Source organism: Corvus brachyrhynchos, unplaced genomic scaffold (genome assembly GCF_000691975.1).
Source record: "Corvus brachyrhynchos isolate BGI_N302 unplaced genomic scaffold, ASM69197v1 scaffold203, whole genome shotgun sequence".
Classification (NCBI taxonomy): Eukaryota; Metazoa; Chordata; class Aves; order Passeriformes; family Corvidae; genus Corvus; species Corvus brachyrhynchos.
The window spans coordinates 960781-984904 of NW_008237408.1; the positions used below are offsets into that span (position 1 = coordinate 960781).

A 24124-nucleotide genomic window follows, 5' to 3' on the forward strand; every position below is an offset into this window, starting at 1 on the left:
GGAGGGTGTCCCTGCCCATGGCAGGGGGTGGAATGGGATGGTTTTTAAGGTTCCTTCCAACTCAGACCATTCCAAGATTCTAGGAACGTGGGAAGGGAATGAAATTTTTATCAATATTTATCAGTGCAGCTGGAACTGAGCTTCCATGTTTAGGCAACCAAAAGCTGACCAAACACAGGCTGACCTAATGTCTAACTTGGGACGAGTCAAGTGTGTTCACCAGAGTTTTTCTAATACCCGTGGGAGCTGAGCCCCCCCATGCCCATGGAAACATCTAAATTTAAGTGGATTTCACTCAGCCTTTATCCCTCCGGACGTGGCTGTGCTGGTGAGACAAGCCTGCCTGGAGATCTTGATAGCCTTCTGTCGCGGGTTCACCTTCAATCCCAAGTAAAATGCACGGAGCAGGGATGTGTGGAGAAGACTGGAGGACATGACAGGGGCAGAAATAAGCTTCACATTTTCTAACTGCTGGAAAACAGGAATAATGCCCAAAAGCATCTGATGTGGCAAAGGCATTTCTGTTCGGGCATTGGAATCAGGCCCTCATTGCCGATTTTCTTCAGGGATTAACTTTGCTGTGATGTTACCAAAAGCTGGACAACAACTGATCATGGGGAAAAACTATAATTAAGAAATGCAGGGATTCAGATCAGTTACCACATAGGCTCAGCTATGGAACCACACAGATTTGCTGTTGTTTTTCTTCATGTGCCTTCTCCTTTCTCTTCGTTTATCTGTTGTTGATTAGTGCCTTGCCTCAATTTAGGCATTTGCCTGCACTCCGAATCCAAACCCACTCTGATCCACCAGGTGCTGTTGCAATAGTAATAAAAATAATTAGTGATAATAAAAATAATAGTGTTGCAATTTGCTTTTATAAGCAGATAAGCTCATGGGACACTGCTCTCTCAAAATACAGACAAGTGCGCTCTTATAAATATGCACAAGGAAATTGCAGGCAGAGAAAAACAGTCATTCACTGAAAATATTGTTGTTCAGAAGAGAGTCAGCTTTGACCTCTTGTACCTAATTATACACGAAAACAAAGATTAAAAGCCTACTAATAATCACCATAAACTATGATTAATGATACCACGCTTCAATGCCTCAGATTTCCAGACACAAGTACAGTAAATTCACTATTATTTGAAGAAGAAAACAATGTTTGTTATCTCTTTGTTTTGACTTCATCTATTGTTTTCCTTGCCTAAGGATTAGGAACAATCCATCAAAAAATTCTGCAGAAAAGGCTTTCTAAGGTTGCCCTCTCCGAATTCCACAAACACATGAAAATTTAGATGTTATTCCCACCATGTTCCCGTCAGCTTCACAGGTAGAACCAGGGAATCATGGAATGGTTTGGGTTGAAAAGGACCTTTAAAGATCATCTTGTTCTTATATCACAGAATCACAGAATATTCTGAGTTGGAAGGGACCCACATAATATTATATACATCATTTATATATACATATTTATAAAATAATTTCATCCTTCCTTATATCCAGTATAAACCTCACCTCCCTCAGGTGGGTTCACATTTCCTACGGCGTCGGAGTTCTAATTTTCAGTTGTTCTGGGGAACTGGCTCACACATCCTTGTCAGGTGTTATTCCTATTTTCCACATCTTTGCCTAAAAGCCCCTTGATTTCAAAATTATAATAACTCGGAGGGAAGGGGGTTGCATCTGCCATTCCAAGGGAGGCTTCTGCCTTCCTTAGCAGATACCTGTCTTTCAAACCAAGACAGGTGTAAAATAAAGAACCTAAAAGCAGTTGAAAGAGGAATTCAGAGCCCAGAAGGACTTTTGCCCTTGAGCCAGAATTGATTCAGCACTGCTCACTTCAAAATGCAAAGCATTCAGCCCACCTCAGCAACCACTGCTCTGGTTAATAATCCCCTTCATTAAGAAAGATGCAGGGAAAACAACATCTCCTAAACTGCAAATATAGGTCAGGAGAAGTCTATTCTAATTTATATGGATAAGAAGAGTCTAATGTGCAAATTAGGGCACGACAGCTGAAATTCTTGGGGATGCAAAGCAGCCTAATAACACCTATTCATTTTTAATGCCTGTTTAGTCCTGGAGAAACACAAAGAGTAGGAACAATGAAACACAAGATTTCGGCTCAGGAAAGAGATGAAGCTGCATTCTCAAAGTGCAACTCTGGCAAAGACTTTAATACTTCTTAAAAAAAGGCCACAGGTATTTCGGAGGTGATTTTGGGTAAGGGACTAAATTCATCGCTGGTGGGATGAGCAGGCATCCATCAACAACTGTCCCACCACTGGAATTTCATGGGAAAGAGCAGGAAGGAGGAGAAGGCAACAGAAAGACTCTGATCAAACAACCCAGTTCTGCTCTTGAGTGTCCAACCCTGCAGGAACCGCCACACATTTATCTTTATTGTGTCCTGGCACATCGATTTCCATGGCTTTTGTTAATTTATCAACACAGAGCTGTGCTTTATTCGCTTCCTTCAAGAGCCTCCCAGCAATGTCTTTACCACTGATTTAATTAGCATCCTCTCCACTGTATCCTGCGAGTCATTAATGAAAATATTGAGGAGTATTGGACCAAGAATGGCTCCCTGAGGGGCTGGTAATTCTATTTTGAATATATTTAATATGCCTGGTGACAATAGATTTCATATTTCTACTGGTTTTCGTTACACCTTGTAATAATGCTGAGACCATCAAGGCTCTTAATGACGTTTGAAATACATGACAAAGGTGCTTTAATCTGAGACTCACAAATCTCATTCAAATTATAAAGGGAAGAGAGTTACAAAAATGTAGAGGCAAAACATAAAAACGGTTATATTTTACAGGGAAAGATTATTTTTTTCCCTTTAATCTCCAAATGAAGTTCCAGGCCTGTAGCAGAATACCAAATGCTGGTTTAGGGTGGCTGCAGCGTTTTTTATGTGTACAGCTGTTCTTCCACTGGTATAAGTAGACACATCTGCTCATTAGCAACACAATGTCATTTCTAGTGTCTAATTTTAATTATTTGCAGATGATAGATTCCTTATGCAATGTCTAAAAAAAGTACAGGCCTTCAAAGCTGGGGAGAAATAAATATCCCCTCTGCGAGCAAACTGGGTCAGCACAACAAAAAGCAGATATTAATCTGGAGAATTCCTGCATCAGCACCAAGGCTAAATGCCAGCGTGTTTGGAAGGTCACAGGGAGGAGAAATGGCTCCTACATTTCTTCTTTATCATGGATACACAAGACATATGGACGGAGAGATGTTCTGAACAACTCTGGCAGGTGATGAGTTTGTTGTAGGACAGATGGTCCTCAACTGCTGGAAAAATATCAGCCCTGCTTACATTTCCTGCACAAACACAGGCAAGATAAGGACTTGTCCCTGACAGGAAAAGGGGAATGAGATTCCTTACAATGACTTTGGTTCTCTGGATATTCACAAAGGATCAACAAGGCTGGAAGGGGAATTCCAGAAGCTCCTGGGCAGCGATGGTCACGGGTGGCTTTGTCCTTCACCCCATGGTCAAAGGGGTGACCAAAACTACGGAATCCTGGCTTCCGCCCAGCTCCTGCCACTAACTCAAAAATCCAAACAGAAAGCCAGAAGGAATGAAAAATGATGGGATGTGTGGACAACAGGCGCTCACCACAGGGAATTGTAGCTGTACCTGAGTCATTTCCTGTGGGCTGGGAAGGATTGGGCACTTTTGAGGAATGTGGGGAGCAGAACTACACAAACAAGCATCTGCTTTGGATTGTGCTCACGAAAGAACAGAGCTGAAGGAGACAAGAGGATTTTTCATTTCTCCCAAACACATTTTCACAGAATCACGGAATGGTTTGGGTTCAACAGGACGTTAAAGATCATCTCATTCCATCCCCTGCCATGGACAGGGACACGTTGCACTAGACCAAGTTGCTCTAAAATGAAATGAGTTTTGTTGTCTGCTTGACTTCTGTCCAGCCCATGAAAGCAAGAAGGAGCCTTTCTTTTAAGTCACCTTGGACTGGCTGAAATCTCTGACACATGAAGGACTTCACCCACACACAGGTCAGGAGAATTCCAAGATTAAAGTCCTTTACAGGACTCACATTTGTACCATGCCAAACACTCTCCTCTGGTATCAGATTGATTTTTCCAGAGGTGTGGAGAAATAGTTTCTGACACCCTACAAAGAGCAGCCAAACTTCTGATCTGATCCAGTATGACACGTTCCTCCCTGTCCAGGAGCACAGCGGGGTTTGGAATTGGCTCAGGCACTGCATATCGGTGCTGATGCCAGAAGGGTGATCCCACCACAAAATTCCTGCTCCCGGCAATTTAAATCCTGGCTGGAAACCACATTTCAGTTCCATTCATGCAGGGTTAATTTTCAGCCTGAGAAGTTTGTGATTTCCAGTGTCAACACAAACAAAGAGCTTGTATCCGGCTCAAAGGTCGGAGAGGAGAAAATCACCCTTTTCCCTTACAGGGAAGTCAAAGATTACTTTACAGAAATTGTGACACTACAGAAGAGGCACAAAACTGATGGGTTGAAAGTCCAAGTCCCTCCAGACAGGCAGCAAGCAGTTGTCAGCAGGACCATGGTCAGAGTGCAACTTTAAGGAGACAGTCAGGCTTATATCCTAAAAAAATCTGGAAAGCTCTGAGGACGGTCCCATTAAAAAACCAGGCAATACAGACTTTGCTCTACACCTCTGTAAACTTTAAAAATTAAAATTATCTACAAATTTTTTTGCAGTATTTTTGGCATATCCCATTCATCCCTCTTGTCTCTATCAATGACAAAGAAACAACATCTCGAGCACTTATAGAGCCATCCAGAGCAATCCTCTTACAGATCAGCTCTTTCCTGGCAGAGCAGGAAAAAAAAAACACGGGAGGGTGAGCAGAGATGACAGCCATATGCCACTTGGCAGAAGTCAGGGGGTTGTTTGTTGCTTTTTCAGTCTCCCAATTCTAATGAATTATAAAATAGAGCCTAAATTAACAGTCAGGAGGACTTTGTCAGGGCCCCACACTTCCGAGATGCTCGTCAGGGAGGATCTCTTTCAACTGTTTGATTTGATCAAAGGTTCCTGCTTTTCAATTGACTTCTGTACACTCCAGAGCTTCCCAAAACAAAGCCAGGCTCCTTCCCAGGAACAATTTGAATCCCAGTGAGGAGTCAGTCTCTTCTAAAGGACAACTGCTTGGAAAGCAGGAGGTTTTGAATATGAATACACTCATGCAATGATGAACGGCGGTGGGACTGGCAGTCTGTACTCTTCAGCAACTTGGTACCAACTAAACTGATCCTGAAAGGCCTTAATCTGCCACGGAATGTACACATTTGATGTTTAATGACATCATAACAATGAGATAAGTCCATTATCTCTCCTGGGGGTAGGAGGGATGAAGTGGTGTTATCCCAACTTCTGGAAAAAGATAAACCCCACAGAGCTTTTATATTTTTGAGTGGGAGCTGTACTCAAGAAGTCAGGCATTTGCTGTGTGAGACACTGGATTCACCCAAAGATTGTGCTGAATTTCATGAATAAGAAATCTTCTCATTTATCTTCTTAGTCAAAATCTTCTTTTTGGCAGACTGAGTCCTGCATTCCCACAAGGCTGCCTGAATAAAACTCACTGTGTGCACACAGCTCAACCGCAAAGGAGAAAAATATTGTAGGTCAGAGAGATAACTCTCACTTTCAGTGTCTTTACATAAAGCTACATTTCCCACAGCCAGCTAAAAACAGGGAATAGATACAAGTCAAGGCAAAGAAACAATCCCAATTTAGACATCTTCTACCATCCCTGCCTTACAAAACACAGAAGTTTGACATTGGGACCTTGTGGTTCAGGTTTTTCTCAAATCAAGAAATGTATATGAGATGTGAAGAGCTTTGCAAAATTCTTGGACAGAGATTAGAATAACAAAATCACAGAATCACAGAATAATTTAGGGTGAAAAAGACCTCCAAGACTTTCAAGATTAAGTCCAATCTCCACCTTGTCACCAGCCCAGAGGACTGAGTGCCATATCCAGTTGTTCCTTGGGCACCTCGAGGGATGGGGACTCCACCACCTCCCTGGGCAGCCCCTTCCAAACTTTGACAGCCCTTTCCATGAAGAGATTCCTCCTGGTGTCCAACCTGAACCTCCCCTGGTGCAGCATTAAGGAACCACAAAAATACACAGGTAAAGCAACCTGTGCAAGGCTGGGGTGTGCAAAGTCTTCCGAGAACAATTCCATCTTTTCCAGGGGTAAAGCAGTGCTCTCACTTTTGGCAAATTATTATGGAAGAACCACGTGGAAATTCTATTGATCCAAGCTCAGATAAAAGTTTAGGAATGTTTCCACCATGCACTGCAGTGCCACACAGATGCCTGAGACAGTGTGAAGGACTCGGGTGTCTCCATGGCTTGGTGTCACATGGAGACAGGAGCTCACTCCCAGAAGGAATTCAGCCACATTAGCATGGCCTCGTGCCTGGGCTAATCAGATGATGCTTCCCAGCTGCCAGAAATCCAAGAGTGAATCACACAGCTGCCACATCCAGCCTTCTTCTGAAAGCACAGACCGGAACTGTGCTGAACCTCTGTCGTATGAGGATATAAAGACATAATGCCATCATTTTAGTTTGGTTTAGAGCCAGAAAGAATCATGAATTACACTGATGGGTTTATCTGATCTGTTATCACAACTACTACATTTCATCCACAACTCTGTGTGTCCAGGTAATGAACTTCAGTCACCCTAAAGCCCTCAGGTCCTTCAGGCACTTCCCTGTTCTATGTGAGCCACGGGCTGAGCCCAACCACTGCCAAAGACAAGACTACAGACATGGCAAAAGACTGATTAGGCGGGTGTTGTCCAACTTATGTCTGCAGAAATCCATTTCTCATACCTGCAAAGTGAAGAATCCCATACTCCTGTCCACCGGTTCCCAGCCCTGGCAATCAGGATGAATCCAAACATATGAGCAAGACACGTGGACCAGTTGTCCCGATGCATCAAAACAAGCAGTCCATAAGAGTCATGGAAACCCAGAAGAGTTTGGGTTGGAAGGGATCTTAAAAACCATCTCATTACACCCCCTGCCATGGGCAGGGACACCTTCCACTACCTCAGGGTGCTCCAAGCCCCATCCAACCTGGCCTTGGACACTTCCAGGGATCCAGGGACAGCCACAGCTTCTCTGGCCAACCTGTGACCTCACCACCCTCACAGGGAACAATTTCTTTCCAACATCCCATCTTCAGTTTGAAGCCATTCTCCCTTGTCCTGTCACTCCAGGCTCTTGTAAATACTCCTCTCCATCTTTCCTGTAGGCTCCCTGTACCTACTGGAAGGCCTCAATGATGTCGCCCTGAAGATTCTCTTCTCCATGCTGAAAGAAATAAGCCACCCTCTGGTGATGGCCAATTTCTGATAATCCAAAGAAAAAAAGAGCAAGAAAAAGGTCTAAAACCAAAAACTGGTAGGACAGGATGAAAAACTCCATCATTTCTACAAGCAAACCAGGAAGGCCCAAGAGTGTGATTTGAGGGTGGAAATTGTCCTAGAATCAGACAGTCCTGGAATGGTTTGCAAGAGACCTTAAAGATCATCTCATTCCAACCCCCTGCCATAGTGGCATCTCTCAATGCAGAGCTCCAAGTTTTTCAGGGATGGTGCCGATGAATTAACCTGAACACAGCTCTGAGGCAGCGGGTTGGAAAGGGAGGCTCATAAATCAACAGTGTAGGCCACTGCACTCGACAAATTCACAGGATTCCTTCTCCTGACTGGAATCAAGCCCCTCTTTTAAAATGATGGATTACCCCATCTGAAAGACTCGAAAGGATGGTGATGGAAGAATACTTCAGTGTTTAATTACACTGAGGGATGTGGAGCTGTTTCATTGCACAGTGGAACTTTCCAAACTTCAGCTCCCAGCTACTGGAGCTTGTCCTGGTTTATTGGGGTCAGGTTGTCAACCTCTCATGAGGTACCTGCAAGTATTGTTTGATCACAGTGTTCATGGAATCGCAGAATCTCCTGAGCTGGATAGGATCATCCAGTCCAACCCCTGGCCCTGCACTGACACCCCAACAATCCCACCCCGTGCATCCCTGAGAGCGTTGTCCCTACGCTCCTGGAGCTCTGGCAGCCCTGGGGCTGTGCCCATTCCCTGGGGAGCTGCTCCAGTGCCCCAACACCCTCTGGGGGAAGAACCTTTCCCTGATATCCAACCTAACCCCCCCGACATGGTGTTATCTCTCTTCATCGCGTCTACTCCCAGCACTGGGGCAGTTTTCTGGGCTCTATATCCATTTTTTTGTCGCACTTTGAATCTCCAGCAATATTTCTGTAAGATCTCCAGGATGGCAACAGAGGAACTGCACAAAATGTTCTGATTTCCTGGCCCTGCAAGCAGAAAACTCCTGACTAAAGCCCTTTCCATAGAGGCAGAAGTTGCAATAACCACTTTGGGTTCAGTGGAAGACACTTATCCACAATAGTCCCTGGATCCCTCTTTCAGTTTCTTTTTCCCAGGATGGCATCACATTTTGGAGGTATCATCTGCAATTTTTTTGTTCCCAGATGCAGTAACAAGTGGCATAATTACGATGGCTGTTCAAATATTGAAATGAGTTACTTGTGTGCAGCGTTTCTGGGAAATGGGAGAAGGGATGAGGTTTACTGGAACTCTCTAAACATGCAAAATGTTTTCTGCACACAGTTTCCCACTTCTGTTTGCACAGATGTGGGTCGTGTCAGCACAAAACCTCTGCCAAGAAGGATAAATTAATTCCAAAGGTTTGGATAAGGCAAATAGGTAGAATGGTCCACTAGTGCCTCTGCACAACATCTCTTACCCCTTTTTTGCTCCCTTTTTCTAATCATAAAATATACTCAGTACTGTTGAAAAATGTAAAATCCCAGGTTCTGATGAAGGATAAAGGTCCTGGGTAGAAACAAAATCAAATAATTAAAATAAAATTAAATAAAATAAAATAAAGCAAAATAAAATGCAATTAAGTAAAGCAAACTAAAATGAAAATTAAAAATAAGATAAAATAAGATAAAATAAGGTAAAATAAGGTAAAATAAAATAAAATAAAATAAAATTTAAAAATAAAATTTTAAAATAAAATAAGGAAAAGTAAAATAAAATAAACTAAAATAATAGAAATTTTGAAGATGCAAAGAAATACACTTTAATTGAAGAGACAAAAGAAATTACAGAATAAATTGTCATCATCAAAGTTGAAGAGAATTTTCCATTGTCTCCCGTGCCACTCTGTGGGAATTTTCCCAGCCCAGGCAGCTGTAAGGGAGGAGGGGCACTGTGAGTTCCGTGCTCCCATTCTCCCTCTCCCTCTCTTTCTCTGTCAATAAATGTCTGCAATCATATTCCTGAGCTCCAGTGTGATTTCAAGGTTCATCTCTTCCATGCAGCTCAAACACTAATTACCCCAGCTGTAATTAGTAAGATAATTAAATACTGGCTCACTCATCACTCTACCTTGTGTCGGGTCATGATTCTCCCAGAAGACCTTGAGCAGTTGCTCAAAGCTGATGTTTTGTGGCTCAAACACCACCCGGACAGCCTCGGTGTGCCCAGTTCTGCCTGCAAATTCAAAATAAAACCAAATTTTAGCAGTGACAATTAGCCAAGGTGCACTCAGGGTTTTGTCTCTAAGATTCCAAGCACAGTCCTTTGGTTTTGTTTCATGTTTTCCTAAAAATATTTTGGTTTAGCACCATTTATACTTGAGCTTTTTTGCACAATATTTTGTATTTCAGTCAACTCTAATAAATCTGTTTGTTCAGACGGGGCCATCGTGAAACAAACCATGCAGAGAGATGAGAAGGGAAGACAGTGCTGTTATTGCAGCAGTTTGTCAGCTTAAAGGAGAAAAAATTAATAATTCTAACAAATTTATAACTGAAAACTAGCAAAATATTTGAAATATTCTAAATAGAGCAATAAAATATGAAAACTTTTATGTCTAAGTTGTCTTGACTGGGTTTTGTTTCTGTGGCGATATGGACAATATAATTGATTAGAAAATAATTATCATATTATAAAATATCAATAATATTGATGATAAAAACAAATGCCAAGGGTGTGCTTACACAAGATCACACAAATAATTCCAAACTGTTTCGCAATGTCCATGAGGCTCAAAAGAGTCAAAGAGAGCCCGGCTGAACTTTAAATTTTATGACAGCAGAAATACAAGGAAGATTAGCAGACGTTACAGCACTTAAAAAACATTATTTCTATTTTTCTGTTACACTTTGGACAGAATTTTTTAATTTCTGATGTGTTTATGGCTCATAATATTATTGAAAGATCCAACTTCAGACAATATGAAGGATCTGGGCACATAATTCACTTAAATTTTAATTAATAATGAGATTGATGAGTGCTCAGACCTCTCAGGTGAAAGTCCCCTGCACAACGTGCATTTTATATTTTATATATATATTATATATTTTTTAATTCAAAAATTAGACATTTCTGTCATCATTACATATTCATGAATGGGGAAAAAATCCCATCCTTCAATTAAATCATAAGAAGTAAATACCTAAAAAAAATACACTGGACAGCCAGATCTGCCTTTGGTGGGGATAAAATAAGTCCCTTGATCACATCAGGGAGGTTTTTATTTCGTTTACACCAGCACAAACTCCAGATTTGTTCCACTGATTTCAACAGAATCAGGGAATTTCATACAGGGTGAATCTGGCCCAGTAATGGGTCCTGAATGAACTGTCACCAAATGAGAAAAATCAGAATGAGTAACTGAGGAGGGTTCAGTAGAGACATGAGGAGAAATCTGAATTTAAAAAAAAAGTAGAGAGCAATAAAAAGGATGCTGGGAAATATTAAAGAGCCATGATGGGGCAAAGTGTGACAGCATTTTATCAGCTAATGGGGCACCTGAAACAAAACCCGAATGAGGCACAGAGGGCTGGGCCAGCTGATAAAAGAGATTTGAAAGACTGGGATTAAATTTAGTCTGGAATGCAGATGAGTAAAAGAGGACACATCTGGGATATTTGTAGTCTAGACTGGATAAAATCAAATTGCTCCCTATCCCAATGTAACAAGGATCTGCTCAGTGGGATGAAAAGAGAATATCCAGGTTTCCTGGGAGTTGGAGTAAAGCCGGGTCCCCCCATCCTACAGGATGTCCACAACTGTGACCCAATTCCTCTCTGCCTTTTACAGTCCAGGGAAGCACCTCATTACCTGAAGCTAAATTCGGATGGTGGGAAGCAGGAAGGATCATCCATTCAGCAGAACAAAAATGCAAGTCAGAGATAACAGGCTTCATAATGAAGTGAAATGGTCTTTCTGTATTACGTCAAGAAATAACAGCCAGCTTAGGTCAGGGATGGAATTTATTCCAGATTTTGTGGTTTAATGTGGTCTATCAGCAAAAAATAATGAATTTGTTTGAGCCCAAGTTGGGACTTCAGTTGTTGCTGGAGACAAAAAAGGAGAGGGCACAGCCTGTGGTGTGTCCAGCTCCCTCAAACCAACATTGTATAACTAAAACGAGATTAAGGAGTGGCTTCTGACTTCAGTATTTTTATTTTTTGTAAGCCAAGATGAAGCTTATGAAAGGTTTTTATCACTCAGGAGCAAATTACTTGTCTAAGATTAACAGGTTTAGATCACAGGAGAGTTTCCTAAAGAACTTAAAAACAACAGAGGCTTTTCTTCCTGACTGAAGCAGCAATTACACCTTATCAACACTGCCTGCTCCTGCTAATCCAGAAGTTCAAAGGATCAGCCTTCTTTTTTTCCCAGAATAAGGAAATAATGGTGCTCCTCTGAGAACTATAGCCTGACCTCAAGGAAAATACCCTCAGATGTGTGGCTAAGAGACTGTTAGAATAGATTTAAAATCAATATTCACCCTCAGGGGAAAAGAAAGGAAGTAATGCTGCTGGTCCTACCAGATTCACCTCTCATTTTCCTCAAAGCCTTTCCACAATCCAGTGGATTTTCTTTCAGGATATACTGTGGCTATTCCTAATAACAATCTTGGCATTGGTGACTATTTGCATTAGGCTTGAGTCTGACAACAAAAACAGAATAATCCCGTTTCAGTTTGTGTTTCACACACTTGGTAAACCTAATGCCAAATGAACACAGCATCAACCCAGCTCACCACTCCTCTCTATGGTGGAAAAAAAAATTGAAATATTTCTAATCAAACCTTTTTTTGTAGGAGCTCTTAAAATGGAGAGGCAGCAATCACAGAGAAACAATAACCCCACTTGTTCTCCAAAAAGCTGTGTATCTTTAACGAGAAATTCAATAGCCTGACATTGAGGAGCTGCAAGGATTTCAAATGATCAGTGGGAGATGTGATTGTCTCAGTGACATCCAGCTCCTCACCCCAGTGCCTCCTTCAGAATTGCACCTGAATGTCCATTTATATCGTCAGAGAGTCACAGTGTCCTCAGTTCACCCACTGCTTTTAATCAGCTGATCTTTAATATCCCACAGCAAAAGTTTGAATGAGTATGAAGATTTCTAGAAGGCTCAATGTCTGGATCACGTTTTTTAAATAATTTATGGAATTATAAATATAATTCCATTTGCTGCTCCCTGTGCAAATAGAAAACCTTCCTTTATCAGAGCCATTATCAGATTTCCAGAGCTGGCACTTGGTTCCTTCAGCTCTGGAAGGAGCTTAACCATTGAAGAACCTCCCTACAGATGGGAAGACTTTATTACACCGAGGCAGAGAGGGCCGAGTGCCAAGAGCAGATTGTCTGTTTATCCTGGATCCATTTCCCACTTAGAAAACACGGCCGCTCCCGGAGGATTAACTCCGGCGAGCTCGTTCAGAGGGGATTCCAACCCTGGCAAAAACGTCCCTGCAAAGAGCAGGACAAAAAGACGTCTGAGTGACACCTTTTCAGTTCCTTTTCTTCCTAATAGCATTTAGATTCTCACCTTCTTAATCATGTCCCAGGTGAGTGCCCAAACCGAGGGATTAGGGAAGAGAACTCATTCTTTTTAACTGGCTGGATCTAGGGAGTGTTTAATTATCTTCGGCAAAGTGGAGCAGCTTCCAAGGGCTGGCTGGAGAGCTGCTCAGCTGGGAGCCTCCCAGCAGCCACGTGGGCTTCACCTCCACCTGGTCCTGCCTCGGGTGAATTAAATTCTACGGTGCCAAAATTCCCAAACTACTCCCTCCTGCCTTGATTCTGCAATAAAAAAGGACCTGGCTCTTTTGAGAAATAACATCCTGACTCGAGCAAATCACAGAATCACAGAATGATTTGGGTTGGAAGGGACCATAAAGATCATTTCACTGAATTTATTTGTACTCAGGCCTGTTTAACAGCTCTTCATTACAAGAATGGCCCAGAGTTTGAGGAACAACTTATCCATTACAGCTCCTGCTCTCCCGGTGTGTTCCACAAAGAGCAGATATGACTTTTCACATCTTTTCAAAGAGTTCTCAGAAAATAACTCCCTCTTTTCTCACCTCTTCCCTGAATCCCTGAACTGCCCCTGTGCTTGTCACACTGGCAACACAACCTCGTTGGGATCCCAGAATGGTTTGGGTGGGAAGGGACCTTAAAGCTCGTCCAGTCCCACCCCCTGCCATGGGCAGGGACACCTTCCACTAGCCCAGGTTGCTCCAAGCCCTGTCCAACCTGGCCTTGGACACTTCCAGGGATCCAGGGGCAGCCACAGCTCCTCTGGGCACCCTGTGCCAGGACCATGATGCCAATGTGGAATGTAAAGAAACACAACCAAACTTCAGCACTCACTGATTTTGGAGATAAACCAATTTGTGCTAACCAAAGTCTAGACCCAAGTGAAAATGCAAAGTACAACCAACAAAAGTTGTGGGAAGGTCTTTTGAGCATCTTTCTCCAAACCAGCCTGGGAATTTTCATTAAGTCATGGTTATCACTACTGAAATTTCCAGCGCCTTCCTATTCTTTAAATAAACAAACCAAAGGTTCAGCACTAAAACACCGAGAGCCCATATTTTGGGTGCCCCTTTCCCTTTCCTTTTTGACCTTCAAATCAATGATAATGAAAAGAATGGAAATAATCCCAGATCAAGAGATTTTTAAGAAGGGTCCATTAGAATATTTTTATTCAACTTCTTGCCTAAAACTGAGGGAATTTCATGGAACCGACCCATATTTTGTATTTCTACATTGGCACTAACTTGTGCCTATTTTTTTTTACCTTCTTCTTTGTATTTTAAACAACTTTAATGACTTTACCAGCACTGAACTAGGAGATAATGCTTCTTTTATTAACCACTGTGAATTTCTGCTTTAGAAAAAATGGTTCTTTAACTTCTCAGCGTGATCCACATTCTTTTATCCAGTTTTATCAAAACATGTCAATCCTCTCCAGCAAGAAGCCAATTTATCACTATGGGCAGGCCAGTCCTGCAGTTCTAAATCAAAATAAATTGTCCATAAATTCTAGAAACTTCCAGAAATTTTTGCCTGGACCACAGAAAATCAAGTATTTTCTAATACCTACAGAAAGTAGCTCATGCAGCAGCTATAGTGTGGTGCCTCTGAAGAGAAAATGTTATTAAATTTTATTTGTTTGGTTTATTAGAGGACAGGTGAATCACCCAGTAAATGAAAATTCATAAAGATAGGAAAATTTGCTGATAAAACAATGAACTGCTATTTCTGGTGCCTTCTAGAATCACTTTGCTTTTTACCCCATCAAAACAAAATTAAGAGAATAAAGTTGCCAGTAAAAAATGGGGTTGAACATGCTGTTATTGTTTTTTTTTTCACGGAAATTCTCATATTTTTCAGTAAACTACTTGAATGAAATTAAAGAAGATTGGCAGTTTTCACAAAAAATATTGGGGTTTTTTTGAAAAACGAAAGTGCTAAATGAACCTGTTTCTTACTTGCAAGTATTTAAAATTTATGTGGCAGAGCTGTAAAAATTTTCTCTGTTGTTTGCTAAAATCCTGTGTGCTCCTTAGCAGCAAAATGGGTTTGATAAACAGAATATTGATTGGTTTTGCTGAACAGAATATCTGGAAGCGAGACCACTGCTACAAAGCCTTTTTATTTGTAAAATGGCTGTACACTGAAGAGCCAATAAAAAGAGAAAAATAAATTACATAAACCTGTAGGAAGAAAAGGAAATAGCAAAACTTTCCTTGTTCACTGTACTTCTTACAGGTTATGTTTTTATAGGCTGAATGTCCACACTAAAAGCCCTTAAAAAGGGATTATTTTAGATTCCCTCTGGCCTGGTCCTGTGGTCAAAATGCTGTTCCCAGTTGGAATGTGCTCCTAGAAAAGATATTCTGATTTAATTTCAGCCAAGTGAAGGAAAAATGTTGAAGATGGGCTTATAATTAACAGCATGGTCCTATGGAATACAGGTCTTGTCAGCCAAACTCCATTTCATCCTCCCATGAAATTACAAGTCTGGCTGTAATAAATGTGCGATGTAATAGCATGGAACTTAGGCTTTATTAATGCATTTGACTTATTACTTCATGACTGATTAAAAAATTAACACTCCCCCATATCGATAGTGCACATGTTTAGTGGATTAAGAATTGTCTAAATGACATCTCTAAAAAAAAAAAATGTCTGAAGGGAACAAGGCTTGAATGGCAGCATTTTTATCTGTCCTCTGCAGGGACTGCTACGAAGCCTGTTGCTCTTAAAGCCCTTCATCAGGAGTTTGAAAGAAACATAAAGTCTCAATTTATAAATTCTGTGGAGAAGTCCAATGAGGAGCTGATGGGACGGTCTTACAAAGCCATTTCTTGCTGCGCTGGGGCCACTCAATCAAAAATGTATTAAAGAAGTCAGAGGTAAAATCTCTGCTGAAGGGTAAAAGGGACACACGTGGTACCTGCAAATGGGGAACAACCTTTGAGGGAAGGGCAAGGCTGGAAATAAACATGGAATTTCATTGCAATACTGCAATAAAAGGAAATAGGGGCTGAATTGGGATGTCTAAGGGGAAAGGGGTTGTAGGAACAGCTCTGGTGAGATCAACCATGGCACTAAGAAATCCCAAAAAGTCGTTTCAGTGACAGCCACCAAGTGCCGGATGAATTTACCCTTTCCAAAAGAAACCCCTGGAGGTTTTTAACTCAAGGAGATGAGCATGGCCTCAGGAAGGGGATGCAAATGGGGTCACTGAGAAAGCAATGGAAAGGCAGATCAAGAGTGGTAGGGATGGAAACCAGGGAATTCTGAATGGAAAACGGCTTTTAGATATGGATATGGAAAGTGGTCACTGCTCAGTTGCACCATGGGATCTTGGGGAAGTCCTCTAAACCCGTGTCCCATAAACCACTTCTTCATTTCCTGACTTTTTCAAATGAGATCAGATTTCCTTCTGGGAGAGACACTCCCATCAAATATCAGCTAAACTTAAAGGAAAAAGTGATACGTCTTGCTAAAACAGTAACTCGGTGAAACATACTGATCTATAATATAAAAATGTCAAATTAAGTAATGCAGGGAGCCTTAAAGGCTGGGAATATATCAGTGACTTTTTCCTTTGTTCATTTGGCTTTAATGAAGCTTTCCTATGCCAAACTCATCTGTACAAAGAGTTGGGTCTTTTGAGTTATCTTCTTTTCATCATGGTTGATGAGGAAGAATCTGACCCAACTCCAAGTTCTATATCATTTTTTATAGTAGAGTTAAAATATTTTAGCTTCGGAGTTGGGAATAGAAAAACTCCATATTCTCACATCAAAAAAATTCTCATTTAAAGCCCAAATTTAACCCGTAATTGACACATCCGATGGATGGAGCCTTTACATTCCAATAAATTGCATTTCCTGACAAATGGGTTATGCAAAGGTAGTCCCTGGAAGCTGGATGGGGCTTGGAGCCCAGAGGAGCTGTGGCTGCCCCTGGATCCCTGGAAGTGTCCAAGGCCAGGCTGGACAGGGCTTGGAGCAACCTGGGCTAGTGGGAGGTGTCCCTGCCCATGGCAGGGGGTGGAATGGGATGAGCTTTAAGGTCCCTTCCAACCCAAACCATTCTATGATTCTATGCTTAAAATTATCACATTCCAGGAAAGATTTAGTGACCAACAGTTTTAGATTCTGTGTTTGGTTAGAATTCAGTCTTGAACTGCTCAGCTTAGGTTTCTGCTGGATATTTTGAACTGAATGAATTGTTTCCTCAGAGGAAATAATGGAATCTCAGAATGGTTTGGGTGGGAAGAGACCTTAAACTCATCCCGTTCCACCCCCAGCCATGGGCAGGGACACCTCCCACTAGCCCAGGTTGCTCCAAGCCCCATCCAACCAGGCCTTGGACACTTCCAGGGATCCAGGGGCAGCCACAGCTTCTCTGGGGACCCTGGGCCAGGGCCTCCCCACCCTCACAGCCAACAATTCCTTCCCAACAGTCTGTCTAACCCTTCCTCAATAGCCCAGATATTGAGTTTTACCCATTTGCCTCAACTGTGACTCATTCTGAAGAAAGCAAATGGAAAACAAGAATTCCCCGTTGGCTGGAAAGGGAGTGATATTCCAGGACACAGCAGGCTCAGAAGACCCAAATCTTCAGAAAAGAATTTTAAGAGATGATTTATTGCCAAAAATGGGTGTAATGTCCCAAACCAAAGCAATATTGGGCGTCTGCTCTGGTACAGAAAAAGCTTAGATGGAAAAATGAACAATAAATACATAAACAATATACCTGGATTTAGAAACACAGATTCAATCTATAAAGGGAATTGGTTTAACGTCAATATAATGGAAAATATGATTGATTTTTTTTTGCTTAAAAGTTTACAGCTTTTAGCTGCAAAGCCTCTGTGCCACTGTTATGCAACACAAAGAATTTCCTTAAATAAATGGGCATAATGCAAAGCAAAGAACAATAGGGATGTGAGGAATATGTCATGCACTGAGAAGAGCTTTGAAAAGGGATAACTGGAGGTAAATATAATACCTGGGGACATCTATTAATAGCCAGCTGGAGAGTTGGAAAATATTAACTAATCTGGAATTTAAAAGAAAAAACAAGAAATGAGAGTAAGATATTCTAATATTTACTATTTTCTGTTAGAATAACAAAAATTGTAGTTTTCTCCTTGTCTCTCTAGAGTGAATCTAGTAACAGGTTACTACTAGGAGGAGATCTCTGAATAAAAGGCTTGGTTTCTGAAATAGGACAATTCTGACTCTTTGAGAAGCTGGAAATCAAAGAGCTTAGAAAAAAATGTGCAGATCTTAATACCTGAGAACTGTAGACCAGAAGACCAAAAAATAAGAATAAATTTCTGTATTTGTACTCTGAAAGCTCCTCTTTCATAGCTAGTTTTTATTAAACTACTCTGACAGTTCTATTATAAACATAAATAAGATTGGGATCATTGTTTCCCTCCTGATCTCCCCAAAACAAATCTGCAAAAAACAGTAGAGGCAACCTGGCTTCACCATGCAGCATCAGAGTGCAAGGAGAAGGCAACAGAGCAAAGTTTGTCATGGCAAACAGACACTTAGAGGGCAAAAAGAGAGCTGGGATGAAAATTCAGAATTAATTTGTCCTAGACAAACACTTCCAAGTCCACCAAAATTAGTAAAAGATTTCTAGAAAATTCTAAAAATGCCCAAGCAACTATTTGCTGAACAAGTCTTTAGCAGAAACTATTAAAGAGATTCAAAAGATAAATTTTTGACAATTTATATACCTAGAACAGCTATAAAACATAATTAATTAAAATTATATTTAATCATTTCATTTACAGTACTTTCCCTCAAACAGCTTTAGAAATCCTGCTATTTCCTTTAATTATAAATTACAGCCATTGCCCTTCTTCAAGTGATATTCCTGCAAGGTTGTTGAGGGAGTGGCCTAAAAATTTACCCTGTAGAGATATTAAAAATTGCAGTAAGGTCAGAAACTAGGAAATCAGGAAGGTACAGCCTTGGGTGCATGGTACAAATGTCTGCAAAGAGCAACAAGGAAGAGTTCAAATCACAAAAGGTGACAAAATTGGTTGTCTGGTTGTTAAAAAGATGTTTAAAACCCTGAAAACTCTGGTAATCAAATGAGTTTGGAGGCAGAAAATCATCGTGGGAATTCATTTTCACTCCAGCTCCTTGACTGAAACTTTATTTTTCCCAACCATCCTCATGAAGGTCCCTGCAGGGAAAAGAATTTTGTTCTACTACTGGCATCATCAGAGGCTCCATTCCAGAATATCCCATTTTTGATTATGGAGAGAGGAATTCCTCATTCCTGGAATCTGAGCACAAGCCTCACTTAGTGATGAGAAGAATTGTCTTAAGGACTTGTGAAAAATACCCTCCACAAAGCCCATTAACGACAGAACCAGCTCAAACACCACTTGAGAGACTTTTACAGCTGCACGACCCAGGTCTGACACCAGGTTTAAAAAACAAAGCTGAGTAGATCAATCATTGACCTTTAATAAATCTTTACAGATATTTTTCCTTTTTTTTGTGGCCAACTTTTTAGACATTATTAATTCTCAATTTTAATGAATGGCTGCACCAAAGCTTAACCTCGAGAAGTCACGTAAAATGAATTATTACCATGATTAATTATGCTGGGATAAGTGAATAAGAGCAGTTTTTATTTCAGCCACTAATACAATTAAATAAAATTAATTCCAGTAAACAGTGTGGTGCTACTCACACAAAACAAAAACTATTTTTGCTGGTTTTCTTTTGCTGAAATGTAAATATTATCATTCACATTAGACCAGTAAAACCATTAACTTCCAGTTTAAGCCTAATGAACATTCACTGTATTTGATAATCCATTATTTCTGTTCAACCAGCCCCAAATCAAGAGTTTTCAACTACAGGTCACTTGTATCCTTTTTCTATTCCCATTTAAAGGGGATCATTTCAGAAAAGCAAAGAAGGGATTTTTAATTCAAGTGAAACCAGTATTCCTTGGCATTTATTCATCCAAAAAGGAATGACCAATTTGGATGCCCAAGAGTATTTAGAAGACAATGAGAAAAAGCTATTGTTAATTTATTTTAAAAAAAAACAAAACTCAGGGAATTAATATATGCAAATAATGTGGATCACTGTGCTCTCATTTAGGGTCATTGTACATCCCTAATCCTTGGAGAACTGTTGGAATTTAGGTACATCAACTCTGGCAAAAGGAGGGGCGCAAATTTCCTTTCTCAGAGCTACTATTCCTTGGAGATTTTTTTTTTCTCATATTGAAATGAGCTCTGGTTTTGTTGCACAGGAAGATCCTGTGGCCAAAAGCTGAGGTTACATAAATCCGACCTGGAATAAAATGCAGTTTTGTAACACTGAGGGGAGAAATGCTTGACATTATTTATCTTCTTAGGATATCATGGAATCACTGAAGGGTTTGGGTGGGAAGGGAAAATGAAGACTATATCGTTCCAACCCACTGCCATGGTCAGGGATGCCTTCCACTAGCCCAGGTTGCTCCAAGCCCTGTCCAACCTGGCCTTGGGCACTGCCAGGGATCCAGGGGCAGCCACAGCTTCTCTGGGCACCCTGGGCCAGGGCCTCCCCACCCTCACAGCCAGGAATTCCTTCCCAATATCCCATCCATCCCTGTCCTCTGGCACTGGGAAGCCATTCCCTGTGTCCTGTCCCTCCATCCCTTGTCCCAAGTCCTTCTCCAGCTCTCCTGGAGCCCCTTTAGGCTCTGGAAGGGGCTCTGAGGTCTCCTTGGATCCTTCTCTTCTCCAGGTGAACACCCCCAGCTCTCCCAGCCTGGCTCCAGAGCAGAGGGGCTCCAGCCCTTGCAGCATCTCCATGGCCTCCTCTGGACTCACTCCAGCAGCTCCACATTTTCTTTCCTCAGCAGCGATAGACAGCCCAGCAAGTGACAATGGCCATATCCCACAACATGGAAGGTTCCAACTCAACATTTCAAGAACCTCTGTCACCAGAAAACCAATCAATCTGTAACCTCCATCTTGGAGCTCGTTCTGACTTGGCTTGACACAGCCCCTGATGGCCTGACTGAGTGTTGAAGATGGTCCTGCTTCCCACGAGAGCTTGGAGTAAAGACCTCCAACCAACATTTCCATGATTCTACACCTTGACTCTAATCATGGTCACAAATCACAGCTCGTTCTTGTCATTCTCCATTTTAAATCAGAGATTTATTTTAGGTGAATCAGACCAGTCTGAACATGCCAAGAAACTCTGGCATCTTAATTACCTTTAGCAGAATTTAGGACTGACTTGACTTGGAAATACACAGGAGTGGGAGCTGTCCCAGGTACTGGGATTAGATCTCTTCAACATTCCCAGGCACTGGGATTAGAACTCTTCAACTGTAAATTGTGGGAATGATCACTCCAGGGTATTGGGTCGTTATTGGATTGTCCTGTAAAAGCCTCTCTCCCTACACACGTAGTGTCCAAGGACAGGTTGGACGGGGCTTGGAGCAGTCTGGGATAGTGGGAGATGTCCCTGCCCATGGCACAGGGTGGAATGAGATGGGCTTTAAGGTCCCTTCCCACCCAAAGCATTCTGGGATTCTGGGATTCTGTCATTCTATCCAATGAATTTTTTATTCCATGGTTCCATGTATAAATTTGCATGGAAGTAATTCCTGAGTTGGGAAACAAGCTAGGACAAACCTGAACCCTCCCCACAAATGGGGTTTAAGCATGTGAGGGAGGGCCCCCCTATATTATGGGTCATACAAGAGCTCTCACACACTCCTTCAGCACCCAGAACAGTTCTAGGATCAGAAATGGATGTGTGCAAATAATCATAACAAATTAACCTCTCTTCTATTTCATCTCTTCCTAAGTCTTCCAGAAGTCCCAACTCCTCTATGGCCTGGCCCAGCTGTTACCAGTCACATGAGAGACTCTCCTTTATAAATCTTGTATATAAAATGCAGAAATAAAAATAATTTTAAAAAACCCCACCAACTTGCATTTAGCAAGCTTATAATAAAAATTAAAAGATACTAATAAATACTGTGCTTATAAGCTGGTCTAAATCTATCCAAAATGCCCCGCAGTGAAGTCTTACATCAGTTATTATTGAAACATTAAATGCTTTTCTTCCAGGCTTCCAGCAATCAATTTAACTTTCAGTCATCTTGTCCCCATATGTGCTGCTCCTGTTGATGAAATGGCTATTAATAAAGGAATAGATGGCTATGAATTAAAGCAAGCTCTACTTAATCACATTAATCCAGAGTATGTTAAAGGCTTCAATTTTCTAAATAATTTTGGGCTTAATGCCTCTGAGATGGGCAGACTGCTCTATTGATGCAGCATCTGGTCCAATTTAAGCTGCATTGTGAAGGAGGAATTGTTAGGCCCTTGCAAAAATAAGGAAGACTGACAGTTTTAGGGATGCAACCAAAACTGCTACAGCTGAGACAAAAGATCCTGCAAGATATTGAAAAAGGGCCCACGACAATTAAACGGCAGCCCCTGCTCTGCAAATGCAGCTCCAGTGCTCAGTGAATTGTGTATGATTAACTTACTCCTCCTGATGGGATGAGCACTCCACACACTTCACCAGCGCCGTATTTTCCAGTCATTGAACATCCAACAGCTGCTGCTGTGAAATATGTTCACTTACCCATTACATTGGGATACCAATTAGGGAGGAATTATTTCAAAGGGAATGGCACCACCACCACTATCCTTGCAAAAGCTGAAATTTCTGGCTTTGGGATGTTTTTCCCCCTCTCCAAGTGTATTTTCTTTTTTTATTAGGATTTTGGTTCTGTAAATGGAGGAATTTTACAATGAAATAAGATTTGCCTTGGCTTGTAGCACTGAAATGCTGCTGCATTCAACTCAGATACAAAAAGAAGTATTTTAAATACTTCTAGGGGGAATAAAAACCTTCACTGGAGAACTGGTTAGAGAATGACTTTTAAAACCCGATCTTCATAGAAGGTTGTCAAAGAGGGAGACAACATGGTACAGCCCATCTACATTTTAATATTAAAAATATTATTACCTTTGCTATTAAACTTTTATTATATTTAATATTAAAATCACAAAAGCTTTAGGGGCAGATATTTTGTCAGTAACTTGATTAGAAATGAAAAGTAACTCCAATGAATTTAGTGAATTTTCACTCCATACGTAAGGACGGGATGAAGCCACAAAGTCACATCCTGCAGAGCTGTAAAGACCTGTCTGAAACCTTATTTCAATTAAAATTTATGCTTTAATTAAATATACAGAGCAGTTTGGGGGGCAGACATTGTATGTAGCTTGTAATAGTAAATATTGCAAAATTTGGGCGATTATAAAGTGCCCAAAGAAGATTTTATATGACACTGGAGCATCTACTTCATCTTACAGGAGTCAGACCTTTAAAACAGAGATTTAAATGATGCCAAATATTCAGATACATAGGTCCTCTTCAGCTGAATAAAACAATTTAGATGTATAAATACCAAAATTTATCAGTTAAAATTCTCTATGACTCCAGGAGATAAAACACAACTTCAGATTTTCCCTTGCTGCCTGTGCTTTCCTCCAGCTTTCAGTCCCAGAAAAATCCATATATCCATGGATTTCAAAGCCCCTTAGAAGATAAGATAAACTTTCTCCATTTTCTGTGAGTGAGGACAATGGGCAGGAAGAGCTGAAGGTCACCCCAGTGAGCCTTGGAGCCAGGAATGAAAGGGAATGAGCTGAGTCTCCAGGCACCAGCCTGGCTGCCCCTGCTCCTCCTCCCATCCTGCTCCAAAGAGCTGCCAGGCAAATTCCAGCATGGAACTACTGCCGAGGATAATGAGAGGCAGGAGCAGCAAAGGGAAGGAAAACAGATCCCAACCCATCCCCTGAGACAGCTGTGCCACCCCTCTGAATGGAATGGGAATGTCTTCCACTGCAGCCAGGGAGAAGTTCCATTCCTAGGAGGGGTTTCAAAAGGGGTTTTATGACCAGCAGGGGAGGGGGGATTCTGCCCCTCTGCCCTACTCAGGTGGCAACTGCAGAGCTGCTCCAGCCCTGGGGCCAACATCAGAAGGACGTGGAGCTGCTGGAGTGAGTGCAGAGGAGGCCATGGAGATGCTCCAAGGGCTGGAGCCCTTCTGCTCTGGAGCCAGGCTGGGAGCAGTGGGGACCTCAACCTGGAGAAGAGAAGGCTCCAGTGAGACCTCAGAGAC

The 24124-nt window shown here is 41.5% G+C and overlaps 1 protein-coding gene across 2 annotated transcripts in view; it reads right to left on the reverse strand.

Moving 5' to 3' along the window:
• MSRA (methionine sulfoxide reductase A) overlaps positions 1-24124 on the reverse strand; it is a 238429-nt gene that overhangs the window by 90248 nt on the left and 124057 nt on the right. For both annotated transcript variants that reach the window (XM_017730846.1, XM_008631033.2), the window contains exon 4: positions 9495-9599. In XM_017730846.1, coding sequence (XP_017586335.1) covers positions 9495-9599 — 105 coding nt within the window. The remainder of the gene's footprint in view (positions 1-9494; positions 9600-24124) is intronic.